This window comes from Etheostoma cragini, chromosome 17, assembly GCF_013103735.1.
Source record: "Etheostoma cragini isolate CJK2018 chromosome 17, CSU_Ecrag_1.0, whole genome shotgun sequence".
In the NCBI taxonomy this organism is placed as follows: Eukaryota; Metazoa; Chordata; class Actinopteri; order Perciformes; family Percidae; genus Etheostoma; species Etheostoma cragini.
This window is the reverse complement of record NC_048423.1, coordinates 16,482,201-16,500,402: the sequence shown is the minus strand read 5'-3', so window position 1 is coordinate 16,500,402 and position 18,202 is coordinate 16,482,201. Positions and strand designations below refer to the sequence as shown.

Here is an 18,202-nt window from a genome sequence, read left to right as displayed (position 1 = left end):
CTACAATTTGCACAAGCTCATCGAAATTGGACAATAGAAGATTGGAAAAACGTTACCTGGTCTGATGAGTCTCGATTTTCTGCTGCGACAGTCGGATGGTAGGGTCAGAATTTGGCATCTACAACATGAAAACATGGATCCATCCTGCCTTGTATCAACGGTTCAGGCTGGTGGTGGTGTTGTCATGGTGTGGGGAATATTTTCTTGGCACTCTTTGGGCCCCTTGGTACCAATTGAGCATCGTTGCAACGCCACAGCCTACCTGAGTATTGTTGCTGACCATGTCCATCCCTTTATGACCATAATGTACCCAACTTCTGATGGCTACTTTCAGCAGGATAATGCGCCATGTCATAAAGCTGGAATCATCACAGACTGGTTTCTTGAACATGACAATGAGTTTGCTGTACTCAAATGGCCTCCACAGTCACCAGATCTCAATCCAATAGAGCATCTTTGGGATGTGGTGGAACGGGAGATTCGCATCATGGATGTGCAGCCGACAAATCTGCGGCAACTGTGTGATGCCATCATGTCAATATGGACCAAACTCCCTGAGGAATGCTTCCAGCACCTTGTTGAATCTATGCCACGAAGAATTGAGGCAGTTCTGAAGGCAAAAGGGGGTCAAACCCGTTACTAGCATGGGGTACCTAATAAAGTGGCCGGTGAGTGTAGTCCATTCCTTCCTCATCGGCTCTGTTAAAAACACTAATACTCAGACAGCAGTGTGTGTGTGGTTCAGTCTCTGTGTACCTGTAGCAGCAGAGTGAACATTATTGTTGTTGTTTACAGTCCCATAAGAAGCATAGCTCGTCTGTGATGCTGAACTGTCACACGATTCAGCTGCATGAAACTGTCCCCATGTGACAAAGAACTGACTCAAGACTCGATATGTCAAGTCACAACTCTGCAACCCACACACAGTCTGTGGTAATGTGCTGGATACTTTAGAGTCATACAGTACGTGCAACTTGATCACTGGTATAGCAGTGCCATTTATGACTTTTTACAATTCGACGGCAATAATTTTGAAACTAGTCATCGACGTGTATTAGGCTGGCACTGCTGTTTGGTTTTGTATTTTAAATTTATGATAAAAATGTTTTTTTTTCCACAGGAGTGCATCTTTAGATGTAGAACCAATCTACACCTTCAGGGCCCACAGGTGAAAAAACTGCATACATAATATGTATACATAAATAAATAAAAAAACACGTTTCCGTTTTGGCGTTAAACAAGATGTTTTGCTAATTCCTGGTTATTTAAACCACAGGGGGGCTGTACTGAGTGTGGTGATGAGCAGCACAGGGGAGCAGTGTTTCAGTGGAGGGGTTGACGGGACTATACAGTGCTGGAACACCCCCAATCCCAACATTGACCCCTATGACTCCTACGGTAACGGCGCACCCAGTTCTGTTTGAATCAGAGAATTTTTAAATTGGATCACAGCGACTGACTTTTGATGATGTTGTGCTTTCTGTGACAGACCCATTGATGCTGCGTGGAGAGTTGTGTGGACACACTGACTCAGTTTGGGGTTTGGTGTACAGCAGCGCACACCAGCGCCTCCTCTCCTGCTCAGCAGACGGAACTGTGAGACTGTGGGACGCCAACACCACCTCCCCCGCCCTCGCAGTATTCAACGAAGACAAACGTAGGCCTTAATGCCTGTATCCTGACTTTTTTTTTTTCTCAATCTTTGCTTTGATTGAATAGTTAACATAAATGTATCTGTTTTTTTCTGTGTACAAGAGCTAGGAATTCCCTCCTCAGTAGACCTGGTTTGCAGTGAACCAGCCCAACTGGTCACATCCTTCACAAATGGGGAGATTGGCCTCTTCAACATGGAGACCCGCCAGCTGGTCCTCAATCTTGAGTCCAATTTGGAGCCGGGTAGGTTTGCCAGCTGTGCAGTTAGACCTACGATCAGTTAAATCCCCCATTGATTTCAAGAATGATGAGAATAATATGTGGCCGGGTTGGGTCAGTGGTACTGAGAGGTTTATGCCTCGACGCAGAGGTCCAGGTTGACTATTTTCTGCATGTCTTCCCCTTTTCTCTCCTTTCTCACAGCTGTCCTGTCAAAAATTATAGGCGGAAAAGCCCAAAAAATAATCTTAAAGAATGATAAGAATAATGAAACACACACACACTCTTAAAGTATATCTAGTGGCAGCTGTGAAAGTAATACATTAGCACGCAATGTTTTTTTCTTCATTACTTTGTTTGGTTTGATTTACACATCTCGTTTCCTGCCAGTTATGTCACTGATAGTCATTAGACTTAACCGTGCATATCATGACAAGGTTACGTATATTTTTCCAGTGTTACTAAGTTGTTTACCAGCAAGGACTTATGTCTGCATCAAGGACAGACTGACTCAAGGTGTTACGACACTGCTTAAAAAAAGTTGAATTTAAGTTAGCGTTAAAAGTTAAGATGCCTAACATCCACACATACAGCACAATATCTCGACAGATTTTTAGTTACTAAAGATTTCATCCGGATTGACTGCTGATCTAAATTCCCACTCCTGCTTCTGCGTGGTGTCTGATGTGCTTGTCTGTTTGTAACCAGGCACTTCCTGTCAGATCAATAAGGTCCTCAGCCACCCGACTCTTCCCATCACCATCACTGCGCAGGAGGACAGACACATCAAGTTCTTTGACAACAACAGCGGGAAGCTGATTCACTCCATGGTGGCTCACCTGGATGCTGTAACAAGCTTAGCTGTAGACCCTAATGGACTCTATCTCATGTCAGGCAGTGAGTACCTCTTAACCAGTGTTTCCTTTTGCTTTATTAACATAACTGTTTCCCCTTCATACATTAGTTCATTGATCGATTGGCTGCCCTTAGACCAAACCCAGCAGTGACTGAGTGTAATGTGTAGGTGGATATATAAAAGTCTATGCTCAACAATTGCTGTGTAAGGACAAAGTCACTGAAAGTTATATTATTTTTATAATATGCATTGATCTGTTGTAAGCAGTACAGTCACCCATAGCCAAAATGAAGGCTGATGTCATAAACTTAATGTTCCAAAGCCATTTTTAGATTAACTTGTGTATTATTCCCCGTAACACTGTTACTACAAACTACCACTTTTTAACATGTTGAAGGAAAGCCATTCTATGACATCTCATTATTAGTATCAAAGGAAATAAGCTTTTCTCAAACACCATATGTGCCACAGATGCAAGTCTTATCTTCTTATTTTTCAAACTTGTTAGTGTTCAGAGTGGCTTATTGCACTTTCTTTGGATATCCCAATCTATTTTTAATTGCTGTTCCCCCACTGCTTATATATAACCCGTTATGTCCTCTGCAGGTCATGACTGCTCAATCCGTCTGTGGAACCTTGACAGTAAAACCTGCATTCAGGAGTTCACGGCTCACAGAAAGAAGTTTGAGGAGTCGATCCACGATGTGGCGTTTCATCCGACTAAGTGCTACATCGCCAGCGCCGGGGCCGACGCTCTCGCCAAAGTGTTCGTATGACACGGAGCTGCGTCTCTCCCTGCAGCCCGGCTCTCTGACTCAGCCTCCCATGATCAGGGACCAATAGAGACACAGAAGGGGGAGGACCTTTAGGCATAGGTCCAGTCCCACCTCTCTCAGCCCACTGGTTTCCTGTCGGACTGGTAGACTATGTAGCCGCTAGCCTCAAACAGGCCAGGACTCTCCATAAAGAGGGTCGGCAGGGAGGACAGTCAGGTGGAGAACTGATCTCTCAACCCCCATCTACCATCCAGGCAGGCCTGGGTGTACCCCGCCACAGCACACCCCTCTCAGACAGACTTATACTTAACCTCCGTCGCTAGGAGGCTCAGGACAAGTGTTAAAGAGTGTGGAGTGGAGAAATGAGGTCATCTGCCCCTGTGACTTTACGCTCGTCCCAAATTCCTCTTGCCCCCGACCTTCCCTCTCAGACAAACCAGGTCTGGGCCCTTTACTCTAAGTCAGGTTTTGTGTTGTGTTCCAGAAATGTGGAGTACTGAAGGCTCGCTGGAGCTGTCCTAGGAAGCCTCTCACTTCTTCTTCCCTGCTTCCCAGACTGACTCTGCTTGCTGGCCTGCCTTTATTTTCCTTTTAAGAACACGTATTGAAAAATGTGCCTTTGCTTTAAAAAGGTCTTAAAAATGTTATTTTAACAAGCTTTTTTTGGGAAACAGGGAGGGAGGGGATTTCAGAGAAATTGAGCTGGTTGTCACAATGTTGTCGATTTTAACATTGGCTGTAAAATTAAAATGCTTATAATAAACAAAATATATATTCAGTCTTAAAATTTACTTTGCAGCGTGAGTTTGAGTGCTCCTTTTGATAAGTGTGGTTGGGGAATCAATTTTGTGCGTTTCAAGGCAAAACTGGTGGAGTGATACAGATCATTAAATATAATGCCTGTTTGTTAGATTCAAGTAACTGTACACTTCAGAATTAAAATTACAAGCATATGTGTCCAAAGTAAACCATCTTGGTTATATAATTACAATTCAAACTGCTAGATGTCCATTTTAGGAATAACTAATTGATTTTGGCCAGTTTGCTCTTGTGTGACTTGAATGGCTTGTACTGTATGTAGTTTTCCCCAATTGTGCGGACATGCTTGACTACAATGTGATGTAACATGTCAAGATGTGTACAGTAGTCCAGTGTTTAGCAGGAAATGAGTGCAGTACTGTGGGACTACTTTGAAATAATGACTTCACCATCCAACACTGAGGGAAGAGAAATCTCCTGCAAATCCAGTTCACTGTAAACTGAGAGGACAAGACTATCCTGGGTTAAAAAAAGAAGAAGAAAAGAAAGTACTATATCAAGATGTTGTACATGTAGAGTACAGCTTCCAATGAGCCATTTTCTCAGTCACTGGTTTGTATATGAAAGTATGTTCAAAATAAAAACTGCTGTAAAATGTTGATTGGTCGCAGATGTTGGTCATTTGACAAAAACATGAGTCTGAGGCAAGTTCTAGAGTTAGAAGGAGCAACATTTTTCCCTGATTTCTAAGTGGATTTATGAACAATCATTAGCTATGGAGAATATATCCCTGACAAGTGTAAGTCACTCTGAATCTAAAAATATGCGTTTTTATGTCTGATATTCAGGAGGAAACGGCCACTTTAAGTTGTCTTAATTTTCTTTTATTATAAATTGCAAAACAAATACTGATCAATTATGAAAATTATTAGCAAAAGGCTTTTAATATGCATATGTACAAACAGGATTTAACAGGAAGAAGATCATAAATACTTGTTCAACAAAACTGAGAAATGCCTGCATTGTCAGAAGCAGCCACACTGTTAGAAATTGAGTAAAGCGATGAATTGCATGGAAGCACACGTATGATCTGCCATCACTCTGTACAAAGATACACAAGCTCCTCTTTCCTCACTTCTGACACACAAGTCCACTTCTTTGTTGTTGTCGATTTGCTTTTCACATAAGCCTCAGTTCAACTATCACTCATACCAACAGCAATATCAGCACCATAGTCTTTGAGAGGAACTTTAACAATGTCCCCACTATCAAAAATCTCCTATTAGGAAGAATAAAATGCACCAATTCTAAGAAGGTATATCCTCTTTACAGAGAATTGTATAAAAAGATCCATGTTATTAAGTTAATGAAGACTGTTAAGCCATAAAATGAAGTGCTAGGCATGCTTTAAATCTACGTTTCTCTGCAAGCACCATATCCCAGTAAGGTAGCTTTATGTTTGGCACCACTTCCTAATAAGGCCCCCTTTGTAAAGGTCCTGTGAGTTGTACTTGAGGGCTTTGACTTCAGGGTTGCCAGAAATCCCTTTTGCCGTTCCAGCATGTCGTGTGCTTTTACAAGCTTGTAGTTACAAATTAAATCTATCAAATGTGCAGTTTGTAAACTGAACAGTCGTTGATGAATGAATTTTGGTCCAGATGTCCTTTTCCAGAAGGACAGAGGTAAAACTGCACATTGGAGAGGTTTGCAAGATGAACTAAAAAGCTAAATAAGCTTTAATGCCAGAGAAGGATCTACTGTAGGACGATGTTTCAAAACCCAGATGTCATTGTGATGTATGGAATCTAACTGATTAGGAATTGATGTAGTAGCATTAATAAAACCCTTTTTTACAACTTATAAACACTTTATAAAGGGTGACTTATCAGTACGATAATTAAAGGATAATTAGAAATACTCTGTTCTCTTTATAGCACCAACAGAGAACAACTGACACCACAGTGTATGTGAGATGTCGGTACGTCACTGTGACATGAATGATCTGAATGCAAACCCTTTACCGTTAGCACGTCTTTATATCTGGGACCGAATGCTGATTTACTTTAAGATTCACGTTAAGATTTAGTTTTTTCCAAACCCACAATCCTCACCTAATTTCAAAACCCCTCCCTGTTCAAATATGGGGCGCTGCAGCCAATCCAGCGCGGCCATCTGGGCAACAGAATGAGTCAATTTACCACCAGTGTTCTGTTAAGACAGCCCAAGATCAAGATGTCCCTCTCCACACCTCCCCTTCCCCCGTCCTGTCTTCAGTTTCTGGGCTGGGAGTTGAACTCCTGGCAGATGTTGTGGATGATCTTGGGTACAAATTTGTAGAGATTGTCAAACTCATCAACGAAGAAGGAGTGCTCCTTGTCTGGGTCCGTGGCGATGTACTCCAGCTCATCCTGGGCTGCCCAGGCAATGCCGATGGAGTAGGCGATCACACCTAGATCACAGGAAGGAACAGCAGATTACACACACAGACCTCACATCAAACAAACTCCATGACACCTCACTGTGTACTGAAACACACAGGAGGAAACTGCTTTTTGTGTCATTGTGTTGTTGATTCTGGTCTTTTTTTCCTCCTAGAACAAAAAAAAATCTAGTTTTAGATTAGGGCAATATGCATGTCTGAAATCTTGACCTCTAACCTTGGCGATGGACAGCCAGTGCAGGCGCCCTGACATCGTCATAGGAGCGCCCATCTGTAATTACAATCATGATCTTGCGTTTGTTGGGTTTGGATTTGCTGAAAAGCTGCTCTGCGGCGTAGGTGATGGCAGCGCCAGTGCTGGTTCCACCGCTCCAGTAGTTGACGCGTTTGATGGCGTTCAACAGCTCGGCCTTGTTGTTGTACTGGCCGAAGCCGAACTCCAGCCTCTGCTCGTAGGTGTACTGCACAGCTCCGACCCGTGTGTCGGTGTCAGAAATCTCAAACTCCCGCGTGATGTTGGCCACAAACTGCAGCACCGTGCGGAAGTTGCCAGTACCGACGCTGCTGGAGCCGTCGATGACGAAGGCGATGTCGTTGGCATTGAGGCAGGTTTTGCTGCACACCAGGCGGTCTGTGTCACACACTCTCTTCACAAGGGGCTGCACGGCCTTCCTCAGAGCAAACCAGCTGGCCACGGGCAGGGAGAAGAAGCCGTTTGTCCGACACACAGCCTGCGTGATGAAGGACAGGGGTGTGAATCTTGGTGTCACGATTCGATTCAATTACGATTATCCTGTCAGTGATTCGAATCGCTCGATATCACAATGCATCACGATGCGCCACCAAATCAAATTTGTTATATATTTCTACTTTTTTATAAACTGCCCATTTTGTTTCAAACTGACACACCTCCTCTGTGACAGTACCTCACCTTGTCAACAAAGTTGGTCTCAATCAGATTTTGCTTCTCGTTGTCATCAGCTCCCTCGATGGTGACGAAGAATATGTTGATGCCAGACTCCCGAGCGAGCCGGGACGCCTCCTCCACCTTGTCTGTGGGCCAGCCGTCCACCAGGACCACGGCCACGTTAGGAGCTGCGCCTCGGTTTCCATTGCTATCACTGAAGTAGTGCTTGTTGATGTAGGAGAGGGCCTTTCCTATTAGTGCACCAGGGGGCAGCAGGGAGACGGTTAAAAGGATCCTACATCCACTTGCAATACAAGTCTGTGATTAAAAGGCAGGAATGCATTCAAGAGAAAAACCAATGTATTGTTCACAAAGTACAAATAAATCAAAATACACACAGGCTGGACAATATTAAATGAAACAAAAGGAAAATTGATTAAAAAAAACCTCATTATTTACATTCAGTGGACTGAGATTTGTTTGTGGAGATGTATTTATTTCTAACCAGTATGTGCGGAAGCAATCTTCTAAAAAAAAATCAGTGTACAAATATACATGTCATGTATATATGTCTCTGAGCATTGCTTTAATTGTATATCATCACAAAAATAGTGATATCCCATCATTTAATCTGCCATAGTCTTGTTGGTGGTCTAAATGATGGCAGAACAGGAGAGCCTCTGTTGGGGACTGTAGACGCTTTTACAACCACTCACCCTGTTGTATGATTAGAGAGCACTTCTGGGCAAAAGTAAACAATACTATTTGTGCCTGAATGCAAAATTTAGCAAGTCATAAAGACACATGTGGCTGTGGCTGTGGATGCATGATGCTGACGCACAAACCAAAGCAGAAAAACAGCCATTTCAGTCTAAAAGCTGACCCCCATGGGCTGCTAAAATCAAGAGATTTTTGGTCAGAGCAGAGGGAAAAACACAGCTTTCAGAAGAAGGACTATAATTTAGTTAGCAGTGTCTTGCAGCAGATTTAGATTTAATTCTATCCTTGAATGTGAAAATGTGCTTGGCTAGTAAACCATGCGACAATTGCATCGCACTTTCACACTTTTATGTGTGGGCATTTGCAATAGCTGGCAGCTAACAGCAGGTCACTCACCTACGTTGGAGAGGCCTCCCTTCTGTGCAATCTTTTCTATGGCTGACTTCACCTCTCTGGAGTTGGAGTAAGACTTCAGACTGATCTCTGTCACGGGGTCATCCCTTCAGACAAAACAACAAGCAATCGCATTATGGTTTCTTATCTAAAAAGGGTACATAGTGACACAACAGGAACTGGGAGGTTACCCGTATTGGATGAGACCCATCATGGGTCCAGCCACACCCACGTTGATGGTCTGAGCAACCTCAGACAGGAAGTCTTTCTGGATCTTAAATCGCCTCTTGCCAATGCTCCAGCTCCCATCCATGAGGAAGGCCAGGTCAACCTTACAATCTGCAAAAACCGGACACACCACAGGGTTACAGCAAACTGAAAATGTTTGACGCCCTGCAGCATTTGTAAAAGAAAAGTCGTTAAAGGGCACCCTGTGGAGTTTTTTTTTTTAAGATGTTAAGGCTTTATTGGATAGGACAGCTGAAGACATGAAAGGGGAGGGGGGGGGGGGGAGAATGACATGCAGCAAAGGGCAACAGAACCAGCGGCCACTGCATCGAGGACTGTGCCTCTGTATATGGGTGTGCGCTCTACCAGGTGAGCTACCCAAGCACCCATGTTTTGGAGCTTTTGACCAATGGTAGCAAAAATTGTGCAAAATTGTATTATGAATAAAAAAAACAAAAACACTTTATCATTAGAGATACCTAAAATGTGTTTTGGTGCGTAACACTGAATGTAATCATGTTTGTTCATGACAAAATGTTATCAGTACCTTTAATTCACGCCACAGGTTTTGACACAGGGACACTGAAATGAATAATCTGGCCCAATTTTTAACTAGGATTGTCAAAATTGTAGGCAATCATTTTTAACTTAAGAGATGCGATAATCAAATATAAGTGGCTTTGAAGAAGTATGAGAGACATACTTGGGTCTCCCTGTGACACGGGCTCAGGTGCTCTGGGTACAGGTTCCTGCTCCCTCACGCTGAAGCCTGAAAATCAAGATACAAACACATCTTCAAATTGTGAGTTTTGAATTCTGCTGAAATCTGTTTTTCAGGGCTTTATACTATAAAGAAGACATTTGTGCATATCACTGGACATTTTGTGGCCTTTAATAATCGTTGAAATCACATTGCATTTCAAAGAGATGGTGGAAAGAAAATTATAATTCACAGTCATCACCTTATCAACCTGTAAGGCAATTTAATCATGTATTGGATATATATATATTCCTAAATGTCCTACTCGCTCACTGCAAAGCAAGACAAAAGGTCTACTTTAGAAAAATCAATTTCAATCCAACATGGCACATTTGATGCTGTCCACTTTCCAGAGATCACGACCCTAGCCAGTATCAAGCAACCACTCCATCTGACTTTGACTCCAAATTCCTTCAATTACAGGCTGAGCACAAACCCAGATGATTTGCTTTGGTTAGCCTGGGTTTTGTTTGAACAGTCTGAACTGAAGGGACTCTTTTAGGGGGGCAGAAAAGTAGTATCTATCTCACCTGATTCATAAGGGTTTGCATCTGGCTTCCAGGCATCCACTGGCTCCACTGCATAGATCATATCATACAAGCTCAGCTTTAGCACATTTCTACCACAAAAAGCATTAATTGACAACACTCACTATGTTAGCTACACCAAAAGGTTAATGTATTTTGTCATGAAATGGAAAATATTGCATCTTTTTTGTAAGCTCTACTCGTAATAAGAAAACAGCAGCAGTTAGGGAAAACTCTCAACTTACTGAATAGCAGAGCAAAAGACGATGAAAAAGTAGGATTTCTTTAAAGATGCTATATGATGTGCCTTATCTGTTTGTAGCCATGGTAACCACTGCTTACCTCTAGTATGGGTTGTATCCAATGGCACTTTGCGGTTGACATCTGAGTCAGTGGAGCGAGGCACTAAAAGTAAAGACATTTTCAGTGACGACTGTGACACACATGAAACAAATGTAAACGCACCACGGTGTTACAGCCTGCTCCCATCCTCTCCGTTTCATTTGGTTGGATGTGTAGTGGTATTTTTGTGGTGCACTCTGGAAATGGCTTGGCCACTAAGTTTTCCAAACCAGGCTCGGCTGTGTCATCAAACAGATGGAACCATGGCCTGTAATCTGGAAGTAAGGGTTTTTTACATGCTCTTTTGTGTCTTGTCAATGGGCCATATTGTAAGTGGTTTGTATTTTTTTTAGTGTTAAGACTGTGACTGAAAACAAATCAAATGTGCTGCATGTAGCATTTTGGGAAATACACTTATATTCTTGCTGGGAGTAAATGACAGAGACACCCATTTCAAAAGAATGAAATGAAACTAGTCCTGTGTCAGAAAATAAATTGGGAAGATGAGAGTGTGGTCATGTTCGGGGACGTTGTGTCACTGTGAGAAAACAGGTTTACATTTGCAGTATCACAACCCATACATATGACAATATAAGGACTGAACCCAAAGCCCTGTTAGTTCCCAGTAAATAGAATAGGAAAACACTTACGGTACGGTCCAAAGTTATAAAACCAGCGCTCGTACTCTGAGATATCAGGCCTGATATGATCCCGAGCTAAAGGAGGATGGTGTCAAACCCGTTAGTATTCCCACAATGAATTTCAGGGGGAAAAGCACACATTTCCATGGTTGTGATTGGTCCCATATTTTCCCCAACCAATCCCATACCAGTGAAAACAACAGCTTTGTGCAGAATTATCACTCACAGTGTCCCTCTCTCACATGCAAACACTATAAACCTGTCCCATGCTCTTCTCTTCCATCCTTTCTCTCACATGGCAGGCAGATGGCATGTAAAGACAATGTCCTGAGACATAGGCGTAGATTTTGTGTGTGCGTGTGTGGGGGGTGGGGTGCAGTGGATTTGCTTGTATCTACTTGTGCTACTTTGGGGGGGTTGAAGAACACAACAGTAGCGTGAAAAATAAAGATGTGATTTTTTTTGTTTTTCATGACGCTTTAGACTTTGGAGCATCTGGCTTTAACAAGGTCTTTTTTTTTTCTAACTGATTTGTTGTTGAGATGTGCATGCTTCCAAAAATGATGCAGAAAAGGCACAAAAATCTGCCAGAAGGCAGGAAATAGCATTTTATTGGGTAGGACCCCCAGATATAAAGTATCCCCCACGTTAAAACAAAACCTACGCCCTTGTCCTGAGAGACAGTTTGCATGTACCTACAGATGGAGCCAATCAAAAACACACGTGGTGAGCAGATACCTCACTGTATCAGTCACACATAAGCATGCCATGTTTGCGCATGCAACATATGTGGATCCAAGGTGTAGTAACACCTGTCGCTATGAGGGGGTGCAGTGCACACCAAACTGTTATGTTTGTGCTGCCTTAGACTGACTTACCCGTAATCTCAGGTGTGTCCGTCTCACTCCACGTGTATCCTGAGTCTGGAGCTGCAAAACTAATGTCTGAATGTACAGCAGAGAAGGTGGAGGCATCAGCAACTACAAGGGTTACATTTAGGTTGCTTAATGACACACCCATCAGCCTCTGCTGTACTTTTTACTTAATGCTAATTAGCAAATTTTTAGCATAGAAAACTGAAAAAGATGGTGAACATGGTAAACATTCTACCTGTATGAATGTAGAGATGAATGTATTACAGGAAAAAGAATTGCTCTTACAACATACATCCACGTTGGAAAAGAAAGTGGGCTGTTGTTAACATTTACCTGGAAGCACCGCTGGGTTAATGTACAGCTGTAGACTCTTTTAGCTTATTTTGTTTTGACAGACAGTAAAGTAGAGCTCAATGCTATCAAAGTCTCTCACGTTTAACACTTGACACCTTATTCTAATGGTATGATGCAACGTGTGTTTGGGACCATAACCTGTTTTATTCAGCCATTTATTTGCAACATGACATGCTTCATTGCAAAACTGACTTTCAAAGTAGCTCCTCTATGGTTCACTTGTATTGATCAACATGGATTAGGTTGCGAGATTGTAATCCTAATATATTCATTAGGCTATTTAATAGGCATTGGATTAATAAATCACAAGCTTAGATTTATTTTAAGATTTTCCCCCATGCCAGTCTTACCTTAGTCAGTTTTTAGAAATATACAAAATATTTACACTTCTATTAGAAAAAGCTTACGAAATGTACCTGCTGTTCGTCGAGCTCCAGGGAACCAATCAGGACGAGGAAAGGAGGAAGGCGCCCAATCCCTTCTGGGAAAAGCTGTGCAGGGGAAGATTAGAAAGCTGGGTTAAGCATCAAGGGGGAGCATACTTGTGACCGCCACTAAACCTGCCACGTTATTAGTGGGGTATGCACAAGATGTTCAGCCTCGAATCAGACACTAATACAGTAGTCAGACAGACAGACAGACAGACAGACAGACAGACAAACAGACAGGGACTGGGCAGCTAGGGCTTGTTTTAGCAAGGTTCAGCCTAACTCTTTCAAGATAGAGACACAGAGGAAACCCAACGCTCTGAGAAAATGTGTTTCTCATTTTTTTTCTTGTTGCTGCTCTTGGATCACAATTTGTTCAAAAAGTCTCAAAGTGTTTGACTTGTAACGTGTGGCAAAAACATCAGACAGCGTAATTGGCCAGACTCTTGCATGGCTTGAGGTAAATTGAAATGTGATTGACCGCTAGAAGCCTAAATAGATGAGCAAAATCATAACAGTGCATTGTATCTGTCCATACTGACTAAGCCATGTCAACACACTTCAGTCAACTCCTCCCTTAGGTGGATGGGTAGCTTATACAAACACACAGGCTGGTTCCCATCCAGTAGCAGCTAGTGCGTAGGGCCTTTGTGGACCGGGACGGGCTAAGAGAGCCCAGCCAGCGGCCCAGTGAAGCGTGGGAGTATTATTCTAAAGTTGGTGTCAAACTAGGGACAGTGTAGATAGTAGGACACAGAGATTAGCCTAGTCTGCTGCTGGTCAAAGGCTCAGCACTACACAGCGGACAGTCTTGTTATTTTTTGTGATGAAACAGGTGCTTTAAAAGAATTGAGTTTAACTCTCCTGATCATAGCCACTTCAGTGGGCACTGCGGCCAGAAGGTCAGAGCAGGATTGGGGATAGTGATGCTCACCTTGGGTTGTAGCTCAGTCTACAATATGGTTGCAGGAGCGTTGGTAGTATGCAATTTCTCTGAAAGTAAATTTGATTGCATTTCAACACCAAGGAACAGAGTATTTAATTGTTTTACAGGTTTTTGATGAACCTTTGTGGTTGTCAAGTCGGCATATCTCAATGCAAAATGCAAGGCTAAACTGCATCGTAACATCTCCAAAAAGCTGAGCAATAACATCTGTTCGGGGCAGCAGGGTGACAAAGTGACCTGGGAGAAAACCCTTGAACTCATAAACTCCAAAGTTGGTAAGCATCCGTCTTGCTGGAGTGTCCTTAAGAAAGACACAGAATCCGTGGCGGCTCCAGAGGCGCTGCTGTGTAGCTGATCCTCACCTCTGACCTCTGGCCTCAAGCCTAAAGAATTTCCCTAAGGGTTCAATAAATTATCACTCTATTATCCACAAGATACTGATCTGAATAACTGTTCTCCGCACCGATCACAAACTTTACACACTTTCGGCAGATACACTGTCGGACAAATGATGCAGTAGCTTAAAACAGCTAAGCCGAGACCTAATTTTAGACATATCATACAATCAGCCATAATTTAAATGGATATAGCTGTGTCTAATTTTGGGGATCTATGGTTTTGCATTCCACAGAAGCAAAAACAAAAGCACATTCTCCAGCAACCCAAACCTATCCTGGTTTAAATGGTGAGAGCTTTCTATTCTTGACAGGCTGGAGAGTGGACCCAGATCCTTCAGCGCTGTGGATCGGGTCATACCTCTCTCCGGGAGCAGCCACTTAGCGCTGCTGCTTTCATCTCTATCTCCCTCTCTGCAAGCATTTACAAGGGAGGGGAATAGGCCAGACCAGATGGGATCTGTCACAAGATGTTATTACAGTACTGGCAGAGCGTGTTTCTCATTGTGGTCTTATCTGAAAGAGAGAGTTGAGAGTTTGCTGCTGTCCCAGAATAGCGGAGATACGGCGCATGATGAAATCAGGACGATGAAATCACATTGTCGCCCATCTCTGATGGGTATCAACATTCTCACTGCTCATTTTATTTTTTACGCTGGGTTGAGTGAAAGTATGTAATTGTATTCCTGCTTGTTGTTTATAGAGGACTGGCCATGAGTTGAACCCCAGCATCCCACAGAGGATAAGCATTAGTGCTGTTTTATAAAACATTTCAACCAGGGTTTTATGGCCCTAGTTGTTCCCCTGTTTGATCCAAGCTGCCGACGTTTCTACATCAGTGATTGTGTCTGCGAGTGCAATTTCAGGGTCTGGAGATACTTACCGGGGTTTGACTGGCTCATGATTGGAGTCCGCTCGGGCAGAGCTGGCTGAACCCTGTTAAAAGCTGTTTGTTGCAACGAGAAACAGGCAGATAGAAATAGGAAAGGAAAAGGAGGGAGAAGGGGGACAGAAGTGAGCTTCAGTTCGGGGGCTCCATCCACAAATGCAGCCCAGCTGTTTTGCTTTGAGTGAACTTGAAGGAATTTTCTCCACAGCGTGATATCAAAAACAAAGGGATGTATGCTGGGCGTATTTTCATGCCTTAACTCGGCTTTATTTGCCTCTTTTCATCTCGGAAAATGAAAACATGAATAAGAGGATGTGCCGGATGACAGAACAGTGACTATCGTAAAAGGAATGTTAGCTGAGGTGCTTGATGGATAGATTAGTGGTGACCCTGGGGTGAAGATCACAGGGGTTTAAGGGTGTGGACACGACGGTCAGACTTACAGAGATCTACGTCTCCTTGATTCTTGTTCCAACAGAGACATCTATTCCCTGTGCTGCCCCTGGCCCACATTCTCTGTCAGTCCCACCATGTCTACCTATTTGTTACTCTTACTTAGGCTTACCTGGACCAACTGGAGAGGATGGCTGTCTCCTGATGGTTGTCTCAGCCTCTGGTCTGCGCGGGCCTGGGACCAAGATTGAAAGACAAACGTGTAACGAGAATAAAAATAAGACTCATCTTTTCTATCTGCACAAAACCTTGGGTTACAAATTGACACTAAAAGACAACAGAACAGAAATTGGGCTTCTCCAGAATAATCTGGTCTGGCCCTGTGGTACAAAACTAGTCCAAGTGTATTGAAGCAGCTGTGCACTTACTGTCCAGCCATGCAGAGTTCACACATATCAGGACAAAAGGAAGATAAAGCAAAGTTCAAAGGTTGAGGCAATCTCTGGTTAAGGTAGAAAACTAAAAAGACACAACAGGAAGATTAAAGCTTGCTTTACCTGCACTGGCACGCTGTGAGAATCTATTCGGATAGGCACTTCCTCTGAGTACTTTGAAGAAATGCCATGGTTTAGTTAAATTGTTGTGTGTGGTGTAAAAGATTTTTTAAGAGCTGCAGAATCAGGGAGACTATAGACATACCTTGGCTGGGACTCTTTCCTTGACCATTCTGTGACTGTCCTATCCCAGTGTTGAGAATAACAGTGTGGGCGAATTTAGACAAAATGCTTTTTTCATGGAAATTAAAAGCAAATGTAGCAAATACAACAAAGTTTAGTAATTACGTTTGAAGCAATAACCCGTGAACTGAACAGATTTTCATTATTAAATACACAAGTTGTGCCATTCATAATAACAATCTTGCTTTGAAAGCAGGACAACTGATACCTTTAACACAGAATATGTGATTAACTGATGCACGGACGTAATGCCAACACCACATGCTTGACATTAACACGTATTCCTGCACACATCCCAGTCTAAAGCAACACCCTCTCATGCCACCACCCCCCCCAAAAATACAAACAAACAGTGTTGACCCCTTTTTCATTTTCTTTGCTTCACTTACTTGAACTTGCAGCTGCCACCGAGGCAAGGTATGGGTGACTGCTGCCTGGATAAAAGAAAGACAAATGGGGTGCCAGTATGGAGAGGAGAGAGATAATGTTACAGAAAATGAAGGAGAAAAAGACGGTTGGGAGGTTGTCTGGCAGAGAGCCCATCTCATTTACACACATACCTTAAGATATTGCTGCATTGTCTACTCACTGTTGCTGCATTTCTATCCAAAAACAGTGCAGATGACACACAGTGATTACCGTCTTATGATGTTTTCATTTAATAAGAGTGATGAAAGGTCTGGTGATCAAGCGTACGGTAAAGTCAGTCAAGCAGCTGAGCAGCATTGTGCTAACTTCATCACAGACCAACTGTAATTTGTCATAATTGCAGGTCTTCATCACTCAGTTTCACACAAATGAATGCTTGTTCTGGCAAACATGCATTTGTAGTTACAAGCTGCTAATGTTAGTAAGACGTCTGTGTGGATTGGTATTATTGGATCCTGCATCCAAGTAAATACGCAATCCTGCACATAACATACATGGCTCCATTGATTTAGTGGAAAGAATTTTCCTTTTGTACATGTACATGTTTAAATCACCTGCATCCCTGACTTTATATACAGCAGCTCGTGGCTTGGCAGTGGTCTGTGGTGGTGGAGGTGTAGTGGTGGTGGTTGTGGTGGTAGCCAGTGTGGTGGTGGTGGTGGGTTCAGGTGGTGTAGTTGTGGTGGGTTCAGGTGTTGTCGGTGTTGCCTCCTTTTGACCTGAAAAGAGATGATAACTCAAGGCGGTCTTGTACAAGACGGATAGATTGGGAGGAAGAGCGTCTACACTAACTGCTGTGGTATTAAGCATTCTTGAGATATTTCTCTAGACTGAAGCACACTGACTCCTCATTCAACCTGAGCAAAGTTCAACATGCCAGACTCAAGTGCAGGGACGTCTCTGTAGTAACTTTGTCCCCAGAACACACTTATCTGGTGATTTGTAAATCAAAAGACGTCAAGATGTCTGAGTTAAAATTGGTCAAAAATTGCTTGGAAAGTAAAAGTTTTTAGACTTTGTTTCAACAGCTTTTTAATAGCTAGATTTAAATGTGAAAATGTCCTAACTATGAGATCAAATATAGTGAATGAAAATGGTCTGGAAATAATGATTGTATGTTGTGTAGACATATTAAAATCTTTCATGTATTAACCAAATTTTTCTCACTTTGAACCAACATGTCTGGAAAGTTTTTTTGAATTACAAATCCCTTAGTAACGCCACCATAGGCCTAGACTGCTGCGGGACTTCCCATGATGCACTGAGCACCTCTCTCTTCCTCCTTCTCTCCATCTGTCTGCAACCTCATACCATTAATGCATGTTACTAACTCGACTTCTTCCCTTTCCCGGAGTCTTGCCCTCTCCTCTCTCCTCCTATCGCTTCCTGCAGGTGTTTCTGGCTCTGGATCTGTGGAGTCTGGATCTGTAGTTGGAGTCCCCTGCTGCCTCCATGTTCCTTCTCGACACCCTCTGCCGCAATTCTCCATGTCTCTCTCTGTCTCTCTCTGTCTCTCTCTCTCTCTCTCTCTCTCT

The 18,202-nt window shown here is 42.9% G+C and overlaps 2 protein-coding genes and 1 long non-coding RNA gene across 15 annotated transcripts in view; 1 reads left to right on the top strand and 2 right to left on the bottom strand.

Annotated features, from left to right (window-relative positions):
- The window catches only part of strn (striatin, calmodulin binding protein), a 27,114-nt gene extending 22,333 nt beyond the window's left edge, over positions 1-4,781 (top strand). For both annotated transcript variants that reach the window (XM_034899223.1, XM_034899222.1), the window contains 6 exons: positions 1,121-1,168; positions 1,277-1,398; positions 1,490-1,657; positions 1,756-1,896; positions 2,581-2,769; positions 3,335-4,781. In XM_034899223.1, coding sequence (XP_034755114.1) covers positions 1,121-1,168; positions 1,277-1,398; positions 1,490-1,657; positions 1,756-1,896; positions 2,581-2,769; positions 3,335-3,504 — 838 coding nt within the window. In that variant the 3' untranslated portion in view covers positions 3,505-4,781. The remainder of the gene's footprint in view (positions 1-1,120; positions 1,169-1,276; positions 1,399-1,489; positions 1,658-1,755; positions 1,897-2,580; positions 2,770-3,334) is intronic.
- The window catches only part of LOC117960919, a 15,963-nt gene extending 10,930 nt beyond the window's left edge, over positions 1-5,033 (bottom strand). Inside the window, exons 1-2 of the long non-coding RNA XR_004660264.1 lie at positions 4,816-5,033; positions 872-877 (exon numbers count right to left, since the gene is read on the bottom strand). This is a non-coding gene — a long non-coding RNA (uncharacterized LOC117960919). The remainder of the gene's footprint in view (positions 1-871; positions 878-4,815) is intronic.
- Positions 5,034-5,182: 149 nt separating this feature from the next.
- vit (vitrin) overlaps positions 5,183-18,202 on the bottom strand; it is a 20,604-nt gene continuing 7,584 nt past the window's right edge. The window contains exons 7-23 of one of the 12 annotated variants that reach the window (XM_034898363.1): positions 17,222-17,386; positions 16,628-16,672; positions 16,201-16,239; positions 16,059-16,109; positions 15,674-15,736; positions 15,103-15,165; positions 12,867-12,941; positions 12,100-12,201; positions 11,231-11,296; positions 10,581-10,643; positions 10,242-10,289; positions 9,655-9,720; positions 8,915-9,062; positions 8,727-8,830; positions 7,635-7,861; positions 6,921-7,434; positions 5,183-6,712 (exon numbers count right to left, since the gene is read on the bottom strand). In XM_034898363.1, the coding sequence (XP_034754254.1) occupies positions 6,534-6,712; positions 6,921-7,434; positions 7,635-7,861; positions 8,727-8,830; positions 8,915-9,062; positions 9,655-9,720; positions 10,242-10,289; positions 10,581-10,643; positions 11,231-11,296; positions 12,100-12,201; positions 12,867-12,941; positions 15,103-15,165; positions 15,674-15,736; positions 16,059-16,109; positions 16,201-16,239; positions 16,628-16,672; positions 17,222-17,386 (2,018 nt within the window). In that variant the 3' untranslated portion in view covers positions 5,183-6,533. The remainder of the gene's footprint in view (positions 6,713-6,920; positions 7,435-7,634; positions 7,862-8,726; positions 8,831-8,914; positions 9,063-9,654; positions 9,721-10,241; positions 10,290-10,580; positions 10,644-11,230; positions 11,297-12,099; positions 12,202-12,866; positions 12,942-15,102; positions 15,166-15,673; positions 15,737-16,058; positions 16,110-16,200; positions 16,240-16,627; positions 16,673-17,221; positions 17,387-18,202) is intronic. The other 11 variants (XM_034898366.1, XM_034898364.1, XM_034898368.1 and 8 more) reach the window with 11 other exon arrangements.